At 34.9% G+C, this 25,971-nt stretch overlaps 2 protein-coding genes across 3 annotated transcripts; one reads left to right on the top strand and one right to left on the bottom strand.

The window, feature by feature from the left end:
- Positions 1-5,787: 5,787 nt before the first annotated feature.
- LOC120085791 lies at positions 5,788-13,011 on the top strand. Of its 2 annotated transcripts, XM_039041982.1 has the most exons (16): positions 5,788-6,368; positions 7,207-7,600; positions 7,684-7,861; positions 7,979-8,118; positions 8,208-9,426; positions 9,549-9,652; positions 9,745-9,889; positions 10,263-10,331; positions 10,427-10,472; positions 10,568-10,738; positions 10,817-11,001; positions 11,550-11,629; positions 11,730-11,865; positions 12,077-12,248; positions 12,347-12,429; positions 12,502-13,011. In XM_039041982.1, exons 1-16 carry the CDS (start codon positions 6,263-6,265, stop codon positions 12,643-12,645), a joined length of 3,372 nt encoding a protein of 1,123 aa, XP_038897910.1. In that variant the 5' UTR covers positions 5,788-6,262; the 3' UTR covers positions 12,646-13,011. The 2 variants fall into 2 exon arrangements, with proteins under 2 accessions (XP_038897910.1, XP_038897911.1); XM_039041983.1 differs by lacking the exon at positions 5,788-6,368 and having other exon boundaries at positions 7,478-7,600; positions 7,791-7,861.
- A 963-nt stretch (positions 13,012-13,974) lies between these two features.
- Positions 13,975-15,163, bottom strand: LOC120084437 (60S ribosomal protein L37-3-like). The gene is made up of 4 exons (XM_039040215.1): positions 15,023-15,163; positions 14,799-14,934; positions 14,370-14,471; positions 13,975-14,251 (listed from the first exon to the last, which is right to left on the bottom strand). The coding sequence occupies exons 1-4, from the start codon at positions 15,023-15,025 to the stop codon at positions 14,205-14,207; spliced, it is 288 nt and encodes a 95-aa protein (XP_038896143.1). The 5' UTR covers positions 15,026-15,163; the 3' UTR covers positions 13,975-14,204.
- Positions 15,164-25,971: the final 10,808 nt, after the last annotated feature.

The raw sequence follows: 25,971 nt of genomic DNA, 5'->3' as shown, positions 1-25,971 counted from the left end.
ACAACATCCGGTGCATCCTCGGCCTCCTGTTGTGTCACAATGAAAACCTTGCCCTGTTGACGAGGTCGTTCAACCACATTTTTCTGTTTGGCACCACTAAAACCCTAATCTCTAATTTCACCAACCTGAGACTGGCTCACTGTCTGTGATACCGTCCTCTGTTCAGCTCGTGCTTCTAAAACTAACTGAGGACATTCTCTCCTATAATGCCCTGGTTTTCTACACTGGTCGCATATATTCTGCCCTTCATAACACTGTCCCGAGTGATGTTTGCCACAATTGGTACACTGAGGCTTCCTATCTGTACTAGGAACAGACACTTCTATCTGCCCTGATCTAGATCCCCAAACTGCTGGCCGAATCTCTGCCTACTTCTCCTCTGTTGACTTCTCATTATACTACCCTGAGAAAACGTTTGCCCATTGAAGCGGGGCTTAAAATCTCTTTTGCCTGACACTTTTGAAGTAAATCTTTGCATGTCTCCTCTGGAGACTTCCCTATCTCGCTTATTCTCTATCAGGCGCTCCTCTATCTTATTGCAGTCTCTACTAATTGGGAAAAATTCGTCCAGTTAGTTGTTGCAGTAACAGGAGTTCGTATCTCCCTTCTTAGTCCGCTCTCAAAATGTCTACATTTGTTTTTCTCCTCAACTATGATCGTGGAAGCATACCTAGATAGTTATGTATACTTCTGTTCATACTTGGCAACTGTCTTGTTACCTTGAACAAGTTTTAAAAACTCGTTCGTTTTCGTCTCACGATAAAAAATAGGATAGTATTTGTCTTCAAATATCCTCTTAAACTCATCCCAAGTCATCACCTCTGACTTGTTTCTTCTAAAGTCTATCACTCTCCACCATTCTGCTCTTTTCTATAGCAAAAATACTGCTAACTTGACTGTACAATCTTCAGGACATTCTGTTACCTGGAAACATTTCTCTATCTGAATTAACCATGTTGCAGCATCTGTAGGGTTAGTAGTACCCTCAAATGCAGTGGCACTTAGTGCCTTCATCCTCTCAATGCCATACTTATTCTCGAGATCTATCTGTATAAATCCTACACTAGCTATCAGCCTTTGGGCAATCCTATTAAATACTTTGTCCTACATCTGAGGATTAACTCTAACCTGAGAGGTACTAAACTCTCCCTCAGATGTAGCTTCCTATACTACTGGTTCTCTAACTGGATCTTGATCCCCTCGTATTATGGATCTTCAGTAGGATCACAATCCCTTTTAGTAGTCTACCGAGTCAGTCCGTCACCTCCTCGAGGCATGCTCCCTATAACATATACATTATTAGGTCATAACAACATTTACATTGTTGGGGTTGATGCTCTAAATCTCGTAGGGTCTTGTAGTTTGTAAACACCTGTATGAATAAACGCTTGTGATGTAATAATATGAGATATTTTCTTCACTGTTGTCTATGAAATATGAGATATTTTTTTCATTGTTGGACTTTTGGCCGCACAGCTTGACACAACTTCGTCGCATCGAGCTCTCTGTTAGTTTTTTCCAACTGTTAATTCCTCTCCATCTCACCCAAGAGCCTTATTTCCTAACACTTATAACGACCACCATGAAAATAATAATTATTTCTTCCTCTACTACAGTCACAACCTCGACCACAAATACGATCTCGACCATGATTATTATTAAAATTCATAGCATTCACTTAAGGGAATTGAGTCAACCCGGTTGGTCGAGATTCATGATTTTTCATTAATAACTCGTTATTTCGTTCGCCCACGAGAAGACATGAAATTAGTTTATAATACTGTTTAGAACTTATCTCTCGATATTGCTAATGCATGAGCATATCTGAAAGGTAGAAAAATGTATTCTTTAACATATTGATTTAAAATTTTGGAGCCTCAAGTGCATCTATTTACGACGAGATTTAAGAAGAAAAATTGTTTTTTCAGATCACATTTTTATGAAATTTCGGTGTATTTCGGCATTAAGCACTTATGACAAATAATTATTACCATTCATATCAAATGCTACAAATTCTAATTTTATAATATTTTTCATAGTAACATTATTACGAAAATATTATACTTATATTAGAAATATAATATATATCAAATATATGAAACAACATTTAATTTATTAATTATAACGAAGAGAGAAAAATTGACATACCTTTAGGACCTACCTTTAACGAGGAAAACGATAGAAGTTTGTGCTGATAACGTATTGTAAATTTGAGGAGCACAACAACGCACAACGAGAACATGGATATGGAGAAAATATAATAATATAATAATAATATATAATAAACTAAATCAATATTAAAATAAATAAAACATAATATATTAATTAATTAATTAATTAAATTAACAAAATATTAAATAAGGAATTTCTTTAAAATCTCCACTTTCTCTAATTTTCATGGATTTTGCCCAATGTGTGTCTTCCAAAACCCACCAAATACTATTATTTATAGGCAATTTGGCAAGTAGAAATCTACATTAATAATATGTGTAATGTTGAGACACATGGACAACACGAGAAATGGACAAATGGACACATGGTCAATGGACACTAAGCATGAACATCTAATGAGTATCTATTATCAAAATATTTATAATAAAATCCAAGAAAGAGACCATAAAAAAAATTTATTGGTAAAGAAAAATATATATTTTAGCTTATAATCTTAAAAATCTCTAGCTATTTCCTCACGCCTCCATTATAGATCACTGGTAAAATAAGCACATCTCAATTAACATAGAAAATACTTATAGAAAAATACTTATGTTGATTGAAAATTTCAACTTAATTTTTCTGTTTGTTTACATTTTTCAATTTTAATCGTGTTTATAATATCTTAAAGTTTAAGTGTTTTTTAGGTAAAAAATGTATTAATTATTCAATTTTACTTCTAATATATTATTCAATTTTAACAAATATCTAGTATGTTCTTACTTCTTTATTTTGTGTAATAGATAGGACATTAACTTTTCAAATTTCAACAGGTTCGAAAATTCCTAAAAAACTAGGATATATTAAATACCTATTAAACATAAACTTTAAATTTAAAAATCTATTAGACATTTTATCGAAAAAAATGCAAAAACCTATTAAATTGAATTCAATAAAAAAAACATATTGATTAAACTTGTAATTTAAACTCAACCAACAAATCCATATTGAGAAAAATAAATATTAATTTATGTTACTTTCATTTTAGACATGCTTTAAATTCTGTACACTTTATTTATTTATTTACTTATTCACAATATGTAGAATGGGAGATGAAATATATAATTTAAAACTTGATAGTATGAGTTTTATATTAGTTAAATTATTCTCATGTAGGTACTTATGTGTCATAATTTCTTCTGCAGTACTTATGTGTCATAATTTCTTCTGCAGTACTTATGTGTCATATTTTCTTCTGCCTTCCCCAATCAAATTTTTTTAATTCTTTTTCTTTAAAAAAAATTGTACATAATACACGTCATTATTTTGATTTACTATTTATAATTTATATAAGGTATAAAAACACCGTCATTTTCTAGTCTTCTATGTTTTTTTCAAAGAAATATTTTCTAGTTTTGCTTTTAAAAGAAATCATAGCCTATAAATCCAATTAATGACGTGTACTTTCTTTTTCCTTAAAAAAAAAAAAAGTTTTATAGCCTCTCCCTTGAGAATTGAGTCTCATTTTATTTGATAGTTGCGTTTTACCTATCCAATGAATAATCCAACTAGGCAACTACACAAAAATGCACTTGGACATGCTCCTCTATTGTGCTCAAACGTTTAGGACAAATCTACTTGAAAATGACTTTGCCCAAATAGGTTATTATTAGGGAATAAAATGCCTTACCAATATTTCGACATGTCATCGTAATTAACATATCGATTTAAGAATAAAAATTAAATTTTATATGAAAACCGGAACCAGGGAAAGCAGAGTGAACAACTTCACGTCCTACTACCAAGTTGCGTGTGTGATGATGTGTTGTAAAGTATCACATGATAAGTCTACCAAATTTCAAAAAGTATTGAAATTAATCTATTTTATTAGTTTGTTTTTTAAGATCTATACCTGGTCTATAAAGTATATACACGAATGACAAATATTCAAAATTTATAATTTCAACGTACATGAACATAGTTTGATTGGAAGCTAATGAAATATTGAAACTTTTTGAGGGCGTTTAGGGCAAAGATTATCTTAAAACTATAATAACTACCTCTTGTTATAGTAAATACTATTTTGTACTCTCCAATTAGCTACAGTTAACACTATTTCAAAACTCCATTTACTAATTTATTTACTATTTGCTAGAGTTTTTACTATTTTACCTTATCATTTGTTCCAGTATTTATTATTTTATTCTCAAACTAAAATAGTATACACCTCAAACGTATATTATTATAACTCAAACTAAAATAATCTACACTCAAACCCAAACTATTATAACCTAACTATAATAATCTATAACTATAATAGCCAACTTATTATCCCAAACGTCTCCCTTAAATTAAGAATTTGATTTCTCATTTTTTTTAAAAAACACAAAACCTATAATTATACGAAGTTAAAGTAGTGGTAGGATATGGACTATGAAATGATGGATCTGAATTTAATTCAACAATTAGCTTTTAGTCTTTAGGGAAAAAATGGCTTCGTTATTATTATTTGAATAATGAGAGAGAGGAAAATAAGTATAAATAAATAAATAATTACATGTTTAGAATATTTAATCACCTAGAAACAAATAGAGGGTTAGAAAACGGACGGCGTTGACAAATGATATTTTTTTTAGCTACTTATGCAATAAATAACAGTAAATATGGGGTAAAATGGAAAATGCCATGTTTTTATTTATTTTTCTATGTTTCGCTATGTAATTTTATAGAAATAGTAGTAAATTTAGGGTAGCCCATTTAAAAAAAGGGGAACATTTACTTTACGAACAATCTTCCAATAAATTTTTAGACAAATATCTATTTTGACGATAATTCTATTATTAGTTCAAATAAAATTCAATTGATTAAGTTAAAAGGAGTTTTTAACATAATTTAATGATGATTGATATGCATTATTTCCATGATTTTTTTAAGAACCAAACTAGTTAAGACATTACTATATACAATTTCTAAATTTACATTTGATGTTTCTTCTTCTAGGCCTCACAACCCGAGGTCAAGATACAAACAAAACACAACTAAACCAAATATGAAAATAAAAATAACAAAAATAAACCAAATACGAGAAAGAAAATACTCACAACTCAAGAAAAAAGTTTTAAGGAGAATAATCCTCCCTGATCCCTCAATAAAAGCCTCAAACTATTCGGAAGAATAAAGAAAAATCTCAACTAAACAATCTAACTAACCACCTTGAGAGGAGACATATTCTGCATACCTACATGTCTTATTATTATTAGCGTTATTTTTTACATTGAAAATCCTTGTTTGTCAAACGCAAATTATTCTAATTATTTTAGAAAGTGAGCATAAAACTAAAATATGGTATAGTTTTTTTATATATAAAGTAGTGTTATTTTTAAATATAAAAAATTAAATTAAAATATTTATAAAATATTCTAAAATTTTAGAATTATAAATAATAACCACCGATAGACTTAATGTTAAAATTATTTATAACTAAATGCTATAGCGAATTTTGAAAAAAGTAAATTTTAAAAGGGTAAAAGTAACTGTCGAAAGTTGATTCTAAATTCTGTTCAACGATTTGAATTCGGTTCCGTCTGGTGACAGATTTATTTATTTATTTTTCATGAAAATGCTTTGTTACGGATTTTAATTAAGAGAGGAATGGACGAAAACAATTATTGAAAAATTAGAGGATGATGATAGTATGAAAAATCTCCGATATTCCCATCTCAAAAATCCCAATCGTCCGAGAAGCGGATGAAATTCCAATACCCAAAATCGAATCCCAATTCCCAATGAACTGCGAAAGCGAAACTAACTATGAAGTTGGAAACTTGAAACCCCATCACTAACCATTTGATTTGATTTGATTTATTTTTTTCCATTTCTCCGCAATTCTTTCACAAATTTTAAATCTTTGCCCTCATTTTGAGATACCCAGTTCGTGATCGCTTCAATCTCCGATTGGGGGTTTCTGAGTTTTTGGTGTGGGTACTTGGATGATCATCTGCTTGAAAATTGAAAGATTCTTTCATTGGGTTAATGGGGCTACTTTGATTGAATTCACTTCCTTCATTTTTAATATCTTGCGACCGCAAATTTGATTTCTTAATTGTCCGGAATGAGCTCGCAGAATCAGGTTACGCTTCGGGACCTCCTCGAGGAAGCAAAGAAACGGGTTCTTTTTCTGGTGATATGCATTGTGGGTTTATCGTATATGATGTCATGTAAGAAATAGATTTCTTTTGCTTAATTTTGTCATGATCTGATTGAAGTTACTCCATCTTGGGATATTTGTTTCATCTTGCATGCTGTAGAACTCAATTCGATGTGAATGGTTCTTATTTCTTCTTTTGCAAAAGAATTGTTGTTGAATTACCTGTAGTAACTTGAATCTCACAAGCCACTTTAACTATTTATGGTCATAACCACATGTTTAGGCCTCAGAAGAACACTACTTTACTTTGGGGATACAATTCTAGTTCATTATTATGGTTACTTGCTTTCGTTGAGTTATGGTCTCAAAGCAGCATTAACTATGTCGTTTTGCATAGAGAAAATGAGAGGCTACTGGGTTATTCTATGAGGATTTTGACATCCTACTCGTTCAACTGGATAATTTGAATCCTTAGGTTTACTATTCCATTTTGCACTATCGTGGAAATAACAGTTCGTTTGTTCTGCACTTGCATAGTTTGTTCTTAAATTTACATAATGAATCAATTGATAATTGGAAATGGTTTGTAGACTTTTCTTAGAGAAGATTATTGATGCGCGATGCGTGTATATATATACACATATATAATATATTCTGTGTTTGAACTTCTTTTGATGGGAACCGCTCTGCATGACTGGAGAAGTTTCCCCTTCCCCATCCCTCTCTGACACACACATCCCTGTTAGCACTGTAAGTTTATGAGAAAAGGCTTGCTTTTGAGGTTTTTCAGTCTATTTTCAGTTTCTCTCTGCCTTCCTGAGGCGGGTGGATGTGGTATTTGTATTTGTATGTTAAGGATGCAATCTTTTACTTAGGGATATATTAAATTTATCTTGTTCCTGTTTCAGTGACAAGCTCCTCAGTTTGGGTAAATTTACCTGCTGCTGCAATTTTGATCGTGCTCATCCGCTATTTCTCTTTAGATTTTGAAATGAGGAGAAAAGCTGCTACATATATACGTAGACCTTTACCAGAACATGGTATTTCCCAGGAGAAACTTGTCGAGTTTCCTAAAGTCGTAAAGAAGTCAGAGTGGAGAAGGAAAGTGAATTCACGTGTTGCTGAGGATGCAATAGATCACTTCACTAGACATTTAATTTCAGAGTGGGTGACAGATCTTTGGTATTCTTGTTTAACACCTGATAAAGAAGGTCCAGAGGAATTGATAAATATTGTCAATGGTGTGCTTGGAGAAATTGCTGGACGCTTTAGGAATATTAATCTGATTGATCTTCTAATGAGGTTAGTTCTGACATATCTATGCCCTATATCCAACAGTTGAAGGCTTTTGCTGTTTAAAATGGTTAACTAAATTTTGGGTGCAGGGATCTTATTAATCTCATCTGCACACACTTGGAAAATTTTCGTTCAACTAAATTAAAATTAGAGAAACGACAATTAGGAACCATCACAATTGAACAATTGGATACAGAACTCAGACGACACCTGGCTATGGAGAACAGGTTGCACCCTGCTTTATTTTCTCCTGAAGCTCAGCATAAGGTCTCAATTCTATATTTGACTATAAATGATATAGATCCAATGGATTTGCTTGCAAGGGTGAAGTACCTTGCACTTCATTGTATGCCATAGTAAAAATGAATTATTTTCCTTACACAGGTCTTGCAGCATGTGATGGATGGTCTTATTTTATATACATTCAAGCACGAGGATCTTCAGTGCTTATACTTCCGTTATACAGTGAGGGAGCTTCTTGCTTCTGCAGTAATGCGGCCAGTTTTAAACTTAGCTAGCCCAAGGTTTGAACCAATTTATTTTTCTTGATTGTGTTAAGATGTCTTTCTGACTTGATGCTGCTGTAATATATTTTTAAATTTCTTGATAACAGGTTTATTAATGAAAGAATAGAATCCTTAGTCATAAATATGAAAAAGCCTAAGACAGTGGAATCGATGCATGAAAATTTAGGGTCCAAACCTGATGGATCTCCAAGCATCTCCTCTGAAGATCTTTCCAAGTTCCTTGATCCTTCTATGGCTGGTGTTGAGCTGGTGCAGATGAAAAATGCACAATCCACCAATCCTGCAAATTTACCTACAAAATTAAACTCAAATGCTAGTTTATCCAAGGACCCACTTCTCTCAATTGATACTCGATCTTCCCGGTCTTGGAACTCAGAGCCTCCGACATCCCAAAATGTTAATGAAAGCACTATTCAGAAACATAGCTCTAGTGGAGAATGGGGTGAAAAGTTGGATCAGTTTTCTCGTAGAAAGGATAAGGCCCTAGCTCCTGAGCATTTTGAAAACATGTGGGCAAAAGGGAGAAACTACAAAATGAAAGAAAATGAGAATCAATTAAACAAGAATGCCCAGCAAGGTCTCCTTCAAGGGAAGCCTCTTTCAATCTCAGTGAAGCGTGAGAAGAGAATATCTAAAACGATTGATATTGAAACTGAGGGCAAGCTTAATTGCTCTAAAAATAGCACTGTTCACTTGGGCTATACTGACCAGCTTACAGTTAATGGTTCATCCTGTCGAACAGATTCAGACATACTAAATGACTCTACCATGATGCATTATCAAGACAATGATCGTGATGCCATGCACCTGAATGATCATGACTCAGATGGAAATACTTCTGAAGATGAGGAAACAAGCAATGTTACAGGCCTTGACTCTCCTGTAACCAAAGTTTGGAATGCTAGAAACAACAGAAATGTTAGAATTTCACACATTCATCACCCACTTGAGAGTTCTGATGGTTGTAGAGTTAAGAAGGCAGGTAAAGGGAAAGATCACAATAATAGGTTATCCAGGAATCAGTCTGGAAGGAAAAGATCCCGTCATAACAGTGAGAAGTTACCTGTTTGGCAAGAGGTTGAGAGAACAAGCTTTATATCTGGTGATGGGCAGGATATACTAAATTCTCCTCTAGGGCCTGGAAACGACGAGGACTCTAGTGATGATTCTGATATGGAGAGTTCAGGAAGAATTCACAGTGGAGCAGCGGCTTCTTCATCTGTACCTTCAATTTCCCATATTCTTCCTAGTGATTACTCGCTAAGTTCTCAGATGGTTGATTCATTCTTTAGGCTGAAATGTGAGGTATTTTTTATTTTTTATTTTTTTTTATTGAAATCTTAATAGTTCATAATTGTAAGCATGTAGAAGTTTTGTTCTCACATATGATGATGTGGTTGTGACTTGTGACTTTATTGTACATTTAGGTGACGGGTGCAAATATAGTAAAGAGCGGTTCAAGAACATTTGCTGTATATTCCATATCTGTTACCGATGTAAATAATAATAATAGCTGGTCTATCAAAAGAAGGTTTGTACTATAAATTCTCTGGGTTTATTTTTCCTTAATCCATTCATTATTTTCTAACCTTTTGCATGCACTTGTCTTTCTTATTCTTGCAGGTTTAGCCATTTTGAGGAGTTGCATAGACGTCTAAAAGAGTTTTCAGAGTACAATTTACATTTGCCACCAAAACATTTCCTTTCCACGGGATCAGATTTTCCAGTTATTCAGGAACGGTGTAATTTACTTGATAAATATTTAAAGGTCCAAATTCATCTTACTCGATTATCTGTTTCATCATTTTTGTCTACCATAATAGTTGTATATCCTCATCACAGAATGATCCATATGAGTTGCATTTGAATTCCAGTTTAACTCAACAAGAAGGTCACAATTTTTCAACTGGGTCTATCCATTTTCATGAACTAGTTCGTTCATTCCATTCTGTTACTCTTTTGTTCTTGAGATTTCGGTACTGTTACTAATGTATATTTCATCTGTAAGCTCTGTTGGATTGAGTGCAGCATAGTATGCGTTTTGAGATTTGTTTCACTCTTTATTTTTTAGAAGTCATTATATGGTAGTTAAGTTCTTTATTTAAAGCTTTTGACCAATTTTCTTTTCTGTTATTCTTCAGAGGCTTATACAGCTCCCGAAAATTTCAGGATCTATTGAAGTTTGGGACTTTCTCAGTGTTGATTCCCAGGTTAGATCTTTACTTACCTCCTAGATATCAGCCTTGATGACCAGAATCTCTAGTCCGGGATATTTAATCTATATAACCATGTCTATACGTTGCAGACATACATATTCTCGAATTCATTTTCCATCATTGAAACTTTGTCAGGTAAATCATGTTAATTTAGATAAAATTGAATTTGACTTATCTATTATACCCTTTGTTTGTGTTAATCTATTGATATTTGTTGGAAAATGTTACAGTTGATCTTGCTGATAAACCCCATGAAGACAATAGAAGTGTTTCGAACCCGAACAGCCCTTTATCAGGATTATTACCACTGAGGAGAGACCATGCAATTGCTGAATGCTTGGAGCCTAAATTGCAGGCGAAAAGTAAACTTCAGCCTAATGGCTTGAGATTGAACTCAAAAGGCACGTCTATTTTCTCCAGTAAAAACAACTTTTCAGGAACTTTGTAGATTATATTTGACAATTATGATATTGATTCAGATGCTACTGTGGAGACGAGTGGATTGCTTGATAAGAACTCTGGAAGAACTGAGAATCAGAAGGAGAATGGAACATTATCCAATAGAAACTCTGGGAAAACTGAGAGCCAGAATGAAAATGAAAAATCAGGAGAGGCTTCTGATTTGCTTCTTGATGCTGCTACTGATCCAATGCTACCCACTGAGGTAATCTTTAACTTCCTCCAAGCCTTTTTTGCAGCTATACATACAATCAAGCTAAATATGGTGTAATTCATTAATCTCCTCTCAGAAAATTTGGAAATTTCAATTTCACACTTCATGTATCTATTTTGTTTCAATTGAGTTCTTACTCAAAATGTTGAATTGCATTTGATAAGTTGATAAAGTGACATCAAAATATGTTTTAATAATTGAGTCGAAAGTACCATTTGTTTTTAATTTAGTAACAATATACATATTTAACCCGTAAAATTGTGAAACTATGTAACTTTTTATAATTTATTCAACCTAAAATGACTTCCATTATTGAAAATGAAACGATAGAAAAAGAAGAAAAGAGAGTATTATCACACCAATGATTATGAGCTTCATATAAAATGATGTTTATATCACATGTCATGTTTACTTCTAAAACTTTAGATAAAAGTAAAGTTATGACTGAGATGAAAATTTAAAAAAGTTATATATATGTAGTCTAGCTATTTGTTTCATTGAAGGGTAACATGTGGTGTTTGGTTTGGAACTATTTGCAGTGGGTGCCGCCAAATTTAACAGTACCCATATTTGATTTGGTGGATGTAATATTCCAGCTACAAGACGGGGGATGGATCAGGTGCTGGATTATGAAGATTTATATTCATTCATCCATTGAGATAGTATTTTATTTTTGTAGTAGATTCTTAATTGGAGTGTGTGTTACTGTTGAATTACAGGAGAAAGGCATTTTGGGTGGCAAAACAGGTGCTGCAACTGGGCATGGGGGATGCTCTTGAGGATTGGTTGATACAGAAGATCCAACGTTTTCGCAAGGGATCATCCATGGCTTCCGCTATCAATCGCCTTGAACAGGTACTTATGAGGCAAAATGGTTTTTTTCTCACTGTTGTAATTCTTGTTGGCCATACGGTAGAATGATCTTCACTCGTTTTCTAGGAACTTAATTTTCTTTAACAACATATTTTTTAAAATAATTTCATCTGATTTGAAAATTCTAGAAAAAAAAATGTATATGATAGATAGCCTGTTTAATTGATGGGGATATTAAATGTGAATTTAATAGATTCTGTGGCCTGGTGGGGTATTCATAAGCAAGCGTCCAAAGCAACAACCATCACCCGAAGGCTCGTCTTCCGGCAACTACTCCAATGAAATCCTATCCCCTCGATCCCTTGAGGAATTGCAGCAGCAAGAAGCTGACCGTCGTGCAAAGTTCGTGTATGACTTGATGATCAGTATGTTTACACTTATTCCCCATCTCAAATCTCAATTTTAAGTTGCTTTCACTTTAATATCTGTTTTGATCAACTTACTATGAAATTTGGGTATGAAGCTAATGCTCCACCTGCTATTGTGGGGCTTGTTGGTCGAAAGGAATACGAGCAATGTGCCAAGGATTTGTATTACTTCCTTCAGGTACTTTGCATATTTTGAATGAGTAAAAGCATCCTTCCTCTGCTAAACTGACTTGTGATAATACAATTGCAGTCAGCTATTTGCATGAAGCTATTGGCGCTGGACCTTATTGAGCTGCTGCTATCAACCTTGTTTCCAGAGCTCAATCCTGTCTTCAAACAGTTGCACGAAAAAAAGGAGAAGTTTGGCAAACTTGAACTCGATACGAATGTCTAAGATTGCTTTGCATGCACAGGTCATGGTCTTGGACAAGTATTACTCCAGCATTCCGTTGTGCCATATCGATTTTGCTTTACAACTACATTTTTGTTTCTGCAGTTCAGAGTCTATTGCCCCCATTTTTGGAAATTGTAGCATTTATTCCCTTCTACAGTCTATCCCACACCTGAAATGTCTTCTGCCAACCCCCATTTTTGTTTTTCTGCAGCATTACCATTTTTAAGTTGTGGTGGTTTGTATAGTGTAGTTTAATGTCCACGTTTTATGTGGTTGCCATTGTGGAAGGGTTTGGTTCAGATATTTTCTCCAACAATCCTATATTTCGTGTTCCAGTGATTCGATAATTCATTTGAAAACCAAGGATGAGAATGCTTGATTTTGTAGGTACTTAATTTAAAGCCAGATTACAATTAAACAATTTATTAAACAATTTGTTCTTGTTCGATAATTGTTTTTGCAAGCCATGATTCCCAGCTAAATACAAGTTGAAACTTTACCCATATTATTAATAAGTTTTAGTACAAAATTTACGAGTGGAACCGTTGACCTCGATTAATAATGTTATTGTAGAATTATTATATTTTAATTGAAAAATACAAAATGTACACTAAAAACCGACTCCTCCAAGCTTCAAATTTACAATTCGTATAAAGTATAATAAATAACCCAGCAAAAATGATCATAATTGAATTAAAAATTTTCCAATTTAGGTGCCTATTATTAAAATTACACTAAAACACCCCAGAGCTACAAGTTCAACTCGATACAGCAAAAGAAGAAATTTTGATGGTAGGTAGAAGTAGAATGGTAAGAAACGATTAACACAGCAATGAGCATGATCAATTGCTGAAGCATGAGATTCTTGTTACATCGAAGGCCATGGGACATGGTGAAAACAGCAATCAAATTTATCATTTCAAGCAAGATTCCAATAATCTAATTGCTGAAGCATGAGATTCTTGTTACATCGAAGGCCATGGGACATGGTGAAAACAGCAATCAAATTTATCATTTCAAGCAAGATTCCAATAATCTAATTGCTGAAGCATGAGATTCTTGTTACATCGAAGGCCATGGGACATGGTGAAAACAGCAATCAAATTTATCATTTCAAGCAAGATTCCAATAATCTAATTGCTGAAGCATGAGATTCTTGTTACATCGAAGGCCATGGGACATGGTGAAAACAGCAATCAAATTTATCATTTCAAGCAAGATTCCAATAATCTAGTTGCTTTGGATTAAACCCAACTTCAAAATGACCCAAGTTCAATCTAGGGATTTGACAAAGATTCTCCCAATATATGCATCTTTGGAAGGAAAGGGGTGGTAAATAGAACACTGAAAAATGCATAATCAAACAGCAGAATTCGAACAATCTGATTCGTCATTTGTCCAAAATTCAAACAATACATTTTAAAGAAACCGCGTTCAACTAAATCATGAAAAAGCAAAACTAGAAAAACAAAATTATATGAAATGATTCTCAGATGAGTAAAAACCCTACTGAAAACTATAGTTGGGTACTGAAATTAAGTCGAACTTCTTCCAAAACCTTATGCTGAGGCTGCAGCTCCTTTATTCCTGGGTGCAGCTTCAGTACCTAATGACAAACACAAAGCAATTTTTAGTCAGGGTACAATTAAATCTAGTACTAAAACCCAGAACCCATGAAGCAAATAGGACGAAGAGTTGAATACACAACAAACACAATATCATACCCTCTCTGAAGCCGCTCTTGAATCTACGCGGAACATGGCGCAAGTACCTCATCCTTCCAGTTCCGGTTGTCTTTCTCCTAATTGCCTTCACACTCCAGTTGTCTAAACAAAGCCCAAAGGCAAGGAAAACAATCAAAATCAATCCAAACTCCACAGAACACTGCAACAGATACAAACATCTCGTATAGTGGAACTACTTCGCCGAACGAACGAATCTCATCAACATTCACATACTTTAGCCGCCTTGTTCAGCGTTAGTAACTCAATACTAAATACTAAGTACTGACTACTAGAGACGCGAATGTTCGCTAAACAAATCTAAAGCAGCAGATACATTGAATCAACACAAACACAAGCCAAACGGCCAATTTAGATCAATCCAAATAAAGAGGATAGTGACGAAAACACAAACAGATCGAGATCACTCACATTTGCGCTTGCGTGCAGCAGGGAAAGCACATGCTGCACAGCGGCTCTTCTGGAGATGGAAGCTGCGGCGGCCGCACCGTACACAGAGAGTATGGGTCTTGTTCCTCCTTTTACCAAAACTGCCCGTACCCTTTCCCTGTAGATTAACCGAACAAGAAAACAGAGATGAAACCAGATACACGGAGGCATAAATCGATGAATAGAAGAAAGGGAAAGAGAAGTACCATTGATGCAGGACAAAGAAACCCTAGGGCGGAGAAATTCTATCTGCAGTTTGGCTATGGGGAGAGCAGCAAGGAAAATTGCCCTTTTATATGACCGAAAGACAAAGTTTAGGGTTTGAGCTCGAGTTTCTGGATTATTGATGATGCGGCCCGCTTTTTAACGATCCAGCCCCAACTTTGACTCATCAAGCTTGAGCAAGTTATTAGATGGGCCATGGATGGGCCCGATATCGTAAGTTCGGGAGTTTCCAGCCCAATTAATATTGAATTCACCATTTTTGCTCTTATTTTATTATTTTCTATTGCTTTGTTCCTCCTCCTTCTTCAGACTTCAACCCCTGGTTCTTCATCAATCCCTCATCAACAACAATCACTTCCTTTTCATAACCAAAATCACCTCCTCCATCCACTCTCTTTCTACAATTTCTCTTCCAATTACAATATACAACTCCACGATTTCAACCCTAATTCTTCTAATTCCTTTGTCAATCTGAACGTCCTAAGATTTGAGCCCACCCACTTGCCTCTGATGGATCAACCGAAAACCAAATCCCAAATTCGTTCAACCCATCATCCTCTAGCGTTTTACATAAAAAGAACTAAAGGTTCACGACGAGCACCAACCACCGTTCTCACAACGAACACTTCGAATTTCCGAGCACTGGTGCAAGAGTTCACCGGAATTCCCTCACCGTCGTTTACTGTTGTTGGGTCCTCTTATTCCCGATGCATTCACAAACGAGTTCGATTTTTTCCGTTTCAGATACCATCGACATGATTTTGTTGGGTGAAAATTTAATTTTAAAAAATAAGAGGGAACCGGAGAATCCCAGTAAAATTTTGATTTGGAAGCTTCTCGACGTCCCACATGTGCATCGCCGTCCGTCCAGACGAGGTGCGTGTGTGATTATTAATTTTAATACAAATATTATTATTTCTTCCGTGCACGTTTTGAGACTCATCGCCTATTTTGCTCAAAAGGTATGACCTTCAGCCGTTTGAAAAACACAACTCATTCGTCCCATTCCAATTTTCCTCTCCTAACTTTTCCAATGTTTCAGTCGGTAACGATGTGTTTTATCACATGACAATTTTCTAACAGTATACTTGGACAGAGCCGTGAAACATCTTAGAGAGCGAGCTCCGCGACTCAGCCTACAACGAATTTCTGTTAGATTTTTACTCTTTGTTTGATTATCATATCTTGACTGTTTGTTGTTCGTCGTTCTGAGTGTCATGACATTTTTCACCGATTTTAATTCTAGTCGTAAGGAAGTTACAAAAGGAAGTGGCCATTTGGTATATAGACTTTAGCTCTTTTTGATTGGCCTCATTTACCTAGGAACCAATACCTGAAGAGGAATGAAAGTGATGGATGAATTTGTGGAAAACGGAGGTGCAAACAAAAATGGACACAAAGATAGACTTCAGATCTTTTGGATTACAAGGTATTTATACTTTTTTATCTTTTGACAATGGGCATTTACATATTATTATACAGTATTTACACATGGTTTTTGAGCTTTGAAATTAAGTTTTCCTAATTTAAATTTCAATTCATAAAAAATCAACCTTAACTTCTTTCTTCATGAATTTTCAATAAGATTTTTTCTATTAAAATCTTGAATTAAAAAATATATATAAAAAATTAGAGTTAACGTTCACATCGAGACCATCATGGTAAAAAAATGTATTTTTTAGTACAGGGTATATGTGTTCACATCTAGACCGTCATGGTAAAAAAGTGTATTTTTTAGTATGGGGTGCATGTGTTCACATCCAGACAATCATAGTAAAAAAATAAATTTAGTATTATGAAGCTGAACCAAAATCTCCAGCTCTTGTTAAACAAACAAAACAAAAAATAATTAGTGCCGGTTAAATAGCTATAACAAGTTACTCAGTTGTTTTTGTTTTAGTTATCTATAATAAAAGCAAAAGAAAGAAAGAAATGTATTGCATAATATTCATTCCTGTGTGCAAAGCATGTATATCGAATACAAAGAAATAGAGTTTGAGAGGGAGCTGTGAAGAAGAACTTATCTCAGTTTTTTTGGTGTTTGTAATCTTGAAGTTAAATGAAATTTGAAGATCGATTGAAGAGTGGAGGTAGGTGAAAACACCAAACCACTATGCATCTTTGTGTTCCTCTTTCTCTTCTCCTTTCATTTCTTAACTTGCATGCTTGAATTTCGAACATTTGAGTCCAATATCTTCACTTCAATTCCTCTGCCAAAAGAAGAACAGAAAAAAGAGAGAGGGATTAAAGTTTTGCCCTAATTTCCTTAATGTTTTTCTGTCAAAATGAAAAACAAAAGAGATAAGGCAAGAAGAGAGCCTATCACTTGTTGAAGCAATGTGGCAATCTGAAGTCCATACAACATCTACTTCATTTTTAACTTTCTTGGATCAGCTCAACCTACAAAAGAAATTTAGACCTCGTTAGTGTTTTCTTAGAGCCTAATAATAAGTGGCATCAGAGCTTAGGTTTGTTTCTTAGAGTCTTTGAAATGGCTACTACCAAGTTTGAAATTGATAAGTTTAATGGTTTGGGAGACTTTGCTTTATGGACAAAGAAGGTCAAGGCTTTCTTAAACTCTCAAAAGGCCTTGAAAGCTTTGGATGATCCAAAGACTTTACCTGCCACAATGAGTGATGAAGAAAGACAGAACATTGAAGAAATTGTTTATGGAATCTTAATTCTCAACTTCTCAGACAACGTACTTCAGCAAGTCAAATGAAAACACATCACATGAAAATTTGAGAGAAATTGAACACTCTTTATGTCAAAAAGGACCTACTTAACAAGCTTTACGTTTGAGAAAAACTGTTTTCTTTCTAAATGAACCATTTTAAGTCCTTGAATGGGAATCTAGGTGAATTCAAGAGACTTACTGTCACACCCTTCCTGAATTACCCTTTTAATCCGAGAAAAATTGTGAAGACAGAAATTTCTAAATCCTCTTATGACAACTATTGCCAATATACTTCCTTTATAATGTACTTCTAGTAACTTGATAAGCAATTTTATAACTCACAACGGATTATTGTCAAAAGGTCTATACAACTTAACATACAGATTTTCACATAGTACGACACTTTATTTACATGTAGTATAGTTAAAAGGTCCAAGTTAAATTATTTACAACAACCACTCAAAATTCTATCCTGACTCCCACAACATGAACATAAGATCCGAGTTTAACAAGACATGATGAGTCACTTAAGCTTTAAATCCTCTTAGGTTCTTAAGTGATTGATTAAAAAAATTGCTACACCTCGGGACGTTGATCGCTACCTGAGGAGAAAAACATTAAAAAAGGTCAGCTGATAATGCCTTATGAGTGACTTCTTTTAAATAAATAATACTTTCATAGCTCACGATCTAAACATGTTTAGAACAAAACATTTACATTCACATTCCAGGGTTCGGAAATAAAGTTTTGAAAATATAAAATCATAATATGTAAAACCCTAGACCAAAACCCATCAATATTTCCTGTAAAATTTCTCTACTTCTGCACTTGAACATACAACAGAGCTCTTTTGCTCAATTCCTAATAACCTTAGTTGAGAAAGAGCTTATTTGCTCGATCTCATCAATGTCAATAACATAGATCTTACATGCACGTAGAACTGAGTAGAATCCTGCTTACCTTACTATACCTTCGGCAGCAAGGATCGTCATATAGTTGGATACCCTACCATACCTTCGGTACCAATGCTCAAGAGTAGGTTTACATGTTAACATCATAAAACAACATACTTATCATGCTTAAGGGAATTAGTAAATAACTCATTCTAATGTTAAACATGTTGGGGACTAGGGTTGATGTCCTAAATCTCGTGGGCCCTATAGTTTGTAATCGTAATGTACAAATGCTTTATTTATTTAATAAAATATGAGATGTTTTATTTGACATTTAGTAGCATTAACCCACAAACAAATAAAATAACATCCAAAGTTATCATCCGTAGCTTAAATATGTATGTAGAGACATATGGGTGGATCATGTTTAAATGATAACCTAAATAGTCTGTAGTAGATGGATAAGGTTGGGTACCTTATCTTGGTGACACTATGAATACGACCCACTTTGTAGATGTTACAATTGTTGTAAAGTGCTACAAATAATCTGATCCTAATCATTCATGTGGAGACATATGAGTGGAGGTGTTCTATAGAAAGGAGTTTGTATAAGACCAGGCCACGAATGACTAGTCTCATTATATAACATCATTCACAATAGAGAGGATGACCATAGGTGACATGACTTGAATCCTTAGTGAGTTGTGAACTTCTGTCTATGAAAGCGGTCCTTTGAGTTGTATGGATGAAAGTGGTTAGATTGTCGACTCAATAAGCCTACCATTTTGGGGATTCGACTGATTGGAGAGTTGGGAACACAACTACACAAGATGAAATTTTCTCTTTCCCTGATGTCGGGATAAGTAGATAAATTGCTCTTTTAAGTACTAATTTCGGGGCTTGAACAATGTGGCGTCACACCCTCTCTTGGCTCGAGAGGGGTTTGGTCATAGTTAGACTATGACTTCTTGTTCATTAGAGAGATCGGTGGTACTTAAGAAGTTAGATGTAACTACATGGGCAAAACGGTAATTTTGACCCAACTGTACTTACGAGCAATCTGTGAAGGGTTATCGTGGTGTTGACTGGTTATATTCAATGGACATAGAGTGCAAAGAGTGCAGCTGTCGATCTTTAGTAGAGTGATCGGCAGTTAATGGATGTTGAATAATTTAATTAAAAGAGTTTAATTAATTATTCAAGTACCATTGGAGCTTCAATCTACAGGTCCATAAGGTCCCCTATAGAGCTCAACAGGGATTAATGAGAATTAATTTTGGATTAATTTGAATTTTTCAAATTAATTGAGAGAATTAATTATATATGATATAATTAATTTAATCTAATTATATGTGATATAATTAATTTAATCTAATTATATATGATATAATTAATATAATGTATTTGATATATTATAATATAAATTTTATTTGAAAGGAATTGTGTATTTGAATATGATTCAAATATTAATTATATGGATGAGATTTATATAATCTAAATGTGATTTATATTAAATATCATGATTTAATGAGAGAATTAAAACTATAAAACTACAAGTAGTGTGTGTGTGTGTGCGCGTGTGCGTGTGCGTGTGCGCGTGCGTGTTTGGAAGTGGGTTTTCTTCTTCTCTTTTGGGTTGATATAGAATAGTGTTCTCTCTATAATTTTCCCAAGGACATCACGTTGATTCTTTTTCTTCTCTAAAATTCACTCTCATTCTCTTCCAAAAATCTTAGAGCCCACGCAACTCCTTCCTCTGTATTCTCCTTAGGAAAGGAGAATACAGAGGAAACTCTTGTGGTGGTGTCTAGGATCTTGATTGTTCGTCATCGACGTAGAAGGATTACATGAAGAAAGGTTCTTCAAGGGTAAGTCTTCCCTAAAAACTTAATTTTCCTTCCCCCCCCCCCCCCCTTTAAGCATGTTGTAAAATTAATTTGTTAATTACATAATTCTGTTATGTAATTTTCATTGTGTAAAAGTTAAAAATTGGGTCTATTCCACTTCCGCAATGGAACTTCAGTGTTCCTTCAAAACATGACATAAAACTTAATTGGAACGCATGGAAGTTACAAGTAAAATTGTCTTTAAATCATCAACATGCGTTCATAATCGACACTCATTACTTAAACTATGCGTTGGAACATTAAGATAAAAGTAACTATGTGTTGGAAATTCATAAGTAAAACACTTAACAAATATTTTTAAAACTAGTCACTTACATTCTTGAGTTACCCCCTCAAAGGGTTGTAGGCCTCCCCTATACGCATCCGCCTTGTAAGAATAATAAGAGCCCTTGGTTAATGTCTTTAGCGCTCTCTTGAGCTTAACTTACTATTTAAGTTATCGCATGCTAAGCCTCAAACCTAATTCGATGCATCATCTTATTCCCCTTTTACTCGACGCATCCTCAGTATTTTGTACTTAACGCATTACCACACTTAACCAAATCTTTACCTTGCGATTAACTAAGTGGGTGGCAGCTTGCACATAAGAGGCTCCTAGGCGTTAGAACGTGCCTGTCTCGCTTATGCGATGGATGCTTGTCCACACTTAGCCTCTGCTGGTCAATTGCTTGCTTATGCGTGGGTTGCAGTTGCCCGCTTGTTCATCCAACCAAAATTCTAGATTTCACTTTTAACATGAATAACTTAAATTCTAGACTTAATCTCATGAATTTTCCTTCTAAGAACTCATTCCTAAACGTATTAACTAACTTACCTTAGAATCCCAGCCTTTGATTCTTTGGAATTACCAATCCTTTTCAACTCGTCCACATAATATAAGATTCTTGAATGCTTGAAGAATTTCCTTAACCTTCAGCTCAATTCCATGGGAAATCTTCATCCAGCAGCCTTGAATTAGCTTCCTCACAGCTCAAGCTTCAAATTGGTGGCAACTCTTATTCTTTAGCACGATTAAAGATGCCCAAATTGAGCTCTACACTTAAAACTTCCTTATATACTCAGGTTGCATGCTCACTTCCTTAAGGTGACAGCTGGCACACTAACTCATTATCATGACTTATAAACATGCCACTTAGCCCACTAATTGGGTGATTAAGCTTAATACTTAAGTTCTTTGTCAATGCCTAGGTTTGCATCCTATCTTGTCTTTGTTCTCGGCCAACGCATACCCCTACTAAATCTGAATTCCCTATCTCAAGCATCATTAACCAATGCATATGCTGGCTTTACCCTTAGACACTCGTGTTTAGGGTTGCTACTTATAAAAGCCTCCCTAAACTTTTAATACACCTCAGCACTTCTTGTCTACCATGCGTCATTTAAGTAACCTCAATTGTCTGCATACTATCCACCTTAGGCCTTTACTAACCTCCATATGGCCCTTGACACATAACTCCTGCTAGACATAGCCAATTTCCTCCCTTGGATTTTTGTGCCTACAGAGGATCATGCGTTCCTCACTTCTAAGTTTTTGATTTCCTTCTAAGTGTTGGCTCTCTTTTCTCATCTGAGAGCACAACTTCTTTTTAGAAATGTTAAAAGACTTCGTAGTAATAGGGAAACTGAGTACAACTCATACTTTATTGAGTTCTTTAACTCACATGGAATAATACATGAAAAGACTACGCCTTACTCTCCTGAAATGAACAGAAAAGCCGAAAGAAAAAATAGAACTTTAGTTGAGCTATTAGTTGCTATTTTACTTGGTTCAGGAGCCACATCTTATTGGTGGGGTGAAATCATCCTTACCATGTGTTATGTCCTAAGTAGAATGCCAAAGTTTAGAAACACTACTTCACCTTACGAAGTTCTCAAGAACAAGAAACCAAACTTGTCATACTTTAGAACATGGGGATGTCGAGTCTTTGTAAGGATTCAAGACCCTAAAAGAAGAAAGCTAGCTAATAGAGCCTATGAGTGTGTATTTATAGGTTATGCCATAAACAGTAAAGCCTATAGGTTCTATGACCTAGTAAACCAAGTGATCATTGAGTCAAACGATGTCGACTTCTTTGAGGACAAATTCCCTTTTAAATCGAGAAATAGTGGGGGCTCAAGATCCAGTAGTCTAACCCTAGTTAGGAATCCCACCCCTACAGAAGAAGCCGATCTAGAACCTAGAAGAAGGAAAGGAACTAGAACCGCCAAGGATTTTGGGAATGACTTCCACACTTATAATGTAGAAAAAGATCTTAAGGACCTCAAAGTTGCCTTGTTTTCTGTAGATGTCAACTTATGGCAAGAAGCCATAAATGATGAGATGGACTTTATTGAGTCAAATAGGACTTGACACTTAATAAACTTACCCCCAAGTTTCAAGGCAATAGGATGCAAATGGATCTTAAAAATTAAACTTAGACTTGATAGAACAGTTGATAAGTTTAAAGGCAGGTTAGTAGCAAAGGGCTTTAGACAAAGAGAAAACATAGACTTCTTTGACACATTCTAACCTGTTACTAGAATTACCTCAATCCGTGTTTTGTTCTCTCTCGTTGCCCTTTATGACCTCGTAGTACATTAGATGGATGTAAAGACCGCTTTCTTGAATAGTGAACTTGAAAAAGAGATTTACATGGAACAACCTGAGGGCTTTATAGTCCATGGTCAAGAAAATAAGGTTTGTAAGCTAGATAAATCTCTATATGGTTTGAAACAAGCTCCTAAGCAATGACACACAAAAAGTTTGATAACCTAATCATATCTAAAGGTTTCAAGGTTAATGAAAATGACCAATGCATCTACTATAAATTTGAAAATAATCTATGCATTATCATGTGCTTGCATGTAGATGATTTGTTAATCTTTGGGTCGAAATTGCACATCATAAATGATGTGAAATCTACATTGAATGCAAACTTTGATATGAAAGACTTAGAAGAAGCAAGTGTAATCTTAGGCATAAAAGTGACTAGGTCTGAAAAGGGAATTTCTTTGGATTAATCTCACTATATAGAAAAGATTCTAAAGAAGTATAATTACTTTGAATGTAAACCAACATGTACTTCTTTTCACCCTAATGTTAAGTTGTTCAAGAAAACTGGTGACGGTGTTAATCAATCTGAGTATGCGAGCATCATAGGTAGTCTTAGATACACTGCTAACTGCACTAGACCTTGCATAGCTTATGCTATAGGATTACTTTGTAGGTTTACAAACAGGCCTAGTATAGAACATTAGAATGCTATAGAAAGGATTATGAGATACTTGAAGAAAACCCAAAACCTATGATTACATTATCAGAAGTTTTCCGCTGTCCTTGAAGGATTCAGCGATGTTGACTGGAACTTCCTCTCAAATGATTCAAAGGCTACAAGTGGCTATATCTTTAATATAGCAGGCCGAACTGTCTCTTGGAAGTCCAAGAAACAGATTATTCTATCCCAATCTACGATGGAGTCAGAAATGATAGCACTAGCGACAGCTAGTGAAGAAGCAGGTTGGCTTAGAAGTTTGCTATAAGAAATTCCCCTGTGGGAAAAGCTGGTACCAACCATATTAATCCATTGTGATAGTACTGCAGCACTCGCAAAAGTTCAGGACCGTCATTACAATGGAAGAAGATGACAAATACGTCGTAAGCATAGTACCATTAGAGAGTTCCTCACTACTAGTATAGTTAGAGTGAATCATATACGGACTGATGAAAACTTGGCAGATATTTTGATGAAAGGATTGACCAAAGAGAAGGTTTTCTAAACCTCGGAAATGATGGGATTCTTGTGTATAGAAAAATGAATCATTGTGAGGAAAATCCCACTTGTAGACTGGAGATCCCAAGAAACAGGTTTAATGGGTAATAATTGATCAAAAGTGACATAAAGTGAATTATACTAAAACTAACACAGAGTCCCCTTCCTATGGTCTAAAGTCTAAGCATGATATCTTGAAGCGTAGGAAAGGTTAACTTAGTTCTTAATGAAATCTATACTTGATGTCAAAGTGGGGTACCTAGCTACAGAAGTACTCTTGATAAACTCACCTATGTGAATGTGGAAGTAGGGGCCGCTTTCTATGAAGGTTTTAGGCAAACTCTCTAGAGCATTCACTAAATCGAGATACACGTGCTAGGCCTTAAAGCACGTACTTTCGAACTACACCCCAATAATATTGTGTGTGAAATGTTGCTAGAGATAGAGTTCGAAACCAAGGGTTTACTATAGTATATTCTGAATCATCTACACTATGTAAAGGTTCAAGTTGTAAGACACCTTTGCTTATACACAGTGTTGTATAGACTGATATTACTCAATGAAAAAATGCTTTTCTTATGTTTAAAATTTTCAAGTGGGGAATTTTTGGGTGAAAATTCAAGTTTTAGAAAAAAAAAAAAAATAGGAAAAAAACTTTTGGTTGAGAATCCCACATTGATTATTTTTTAGAGGGGAGTCTCTTTCTTATACTCCCATCTTGGACTTTGGGATTAGGCCCCAAGGGGTATCCATATTTTAGAGGGAGTGAGGAGATAGACCAATGTGGGTACGGTGGACATCTCACATGCGCTCATCGTCACCGCGTCCATTCGGTCGGTTGGACGGGCATGGCATGTGTGTACAATTATTTTTCATTTTATTTTAATAATTTTTTTAATCTTTCAACCAAAATCGAACCAACACGTGTTGCTCACGAGGCGGTCCATGTGCTCCGTGCATGCTCCTACACATTCAACGACTCTGCACAAGTTGCGCAGCTGCACGTTTAGCGATTGCCCATTTTCTGCATCAGCGTGTTGGCCTTCTATGCTTATAAAAGGTGCAAGCCTTTAACTTCTTCGTCATCTCAGTTTTAGTTTTTAAACTTCATAGAATTCTCTCTCAGACCCTTTTCTTTTTATATTTTGGTTTTCCGAGCAAATCAGTCTAACAAGTGTGAATTTTTCGATCGAATACGGTGCATTTTCGATTGAGACATTTTTAGATTGTTTTATCCTGGGGACGACATGACAATATTATTGACCTTCTTACACACTTGGGCAGAGCTGTGAAACGTCTTAAAGAGAGCGAGATCCAAAACTCAGCCTGTAACGAGTTTCTATTTTGCATGTTCCACATTTCTAACGATTGTCGTTCGTGACTGTTCGCTACTGTCAAGTTTCACCGTCAGAGGGTAGCCGGTTCCAACAAGGGGATAAGAGATTGTCACTGGCGGCTTGACCTCTTCACCCATTCAACCATCTTTTTCATTCACCTTCTAATTCTATATTGAATCGTTATTGAATATGGAACTTTCATTTGTATGATTTCTATTACTTTCAATGCATATCATTATTTTCTCCATCTTTTGTCTATCTATTTACCTCATTTCATCCATTATGAGTAACAAAATTGCATATGGGTTGAGTAGAATACTTCATCCCGCTAATGAAGTGAGTGCAAGAATGAGTTCATTTTGTTTAA

The sequence above is a fragment of the Benincasa hispida genome, chromosome 9 (assembly GCF_009727055.1).
Source record: "Benincasa hispida cultivar B227 chromosome 9, ASM972705v1, whole genome shotgun sequence".
Taxonomy (NCBI): Eukaryota; Viridiplantae; Streptophyta; class Magnoliopsida; order Cucurbitales; family Cucurbitaceae; genus Benincasa; species Benincasa hispida.
Note: the sequence above shows the minus strand (reverse complement) of the source record. Positions and strands in the feature narration are given on the sequence as shown.

Coding starts and splice junctions, on each gene's coding strand:
- LOC120085791 (XM_039041982.1), top strand. CDS start 6,263: ATGAGCTCGCAGAATCAGGTTACGCTTCGGGACCTCCTCGAGGAAGCA. Junction 9,890..10,262: donor TACTTGATAAATATTTAAAG/GTCCAAATTCAT, acceptor GTTATTCTTCAG/AGGCTTATACAGCTCCCGAA. Junction 10,739..10,816: donor CTTGAGATTGAACTCAAAAG/GCACGTCTATTT, acceptor ATATTGATTCAG/ATGCTACTGTGGAGACGAGT.
- LOC120084437 (XM_039040215.1), bottom strand. Junction 14,472..14,798: donor TGCTGCACGCAAGCGCAAAT/GTGAGTGATCTC, acceptor GGCTTTGTTTAG/ACAACTGGAGTGTGAAGGCA. Junction 14,252..14,369: donor CAAGAGCGGCTTCAGAGAGG/GTATGATATTGT, acceptor GTTTGTCATTAG/GTACTGAAGCTGCACCCAGG.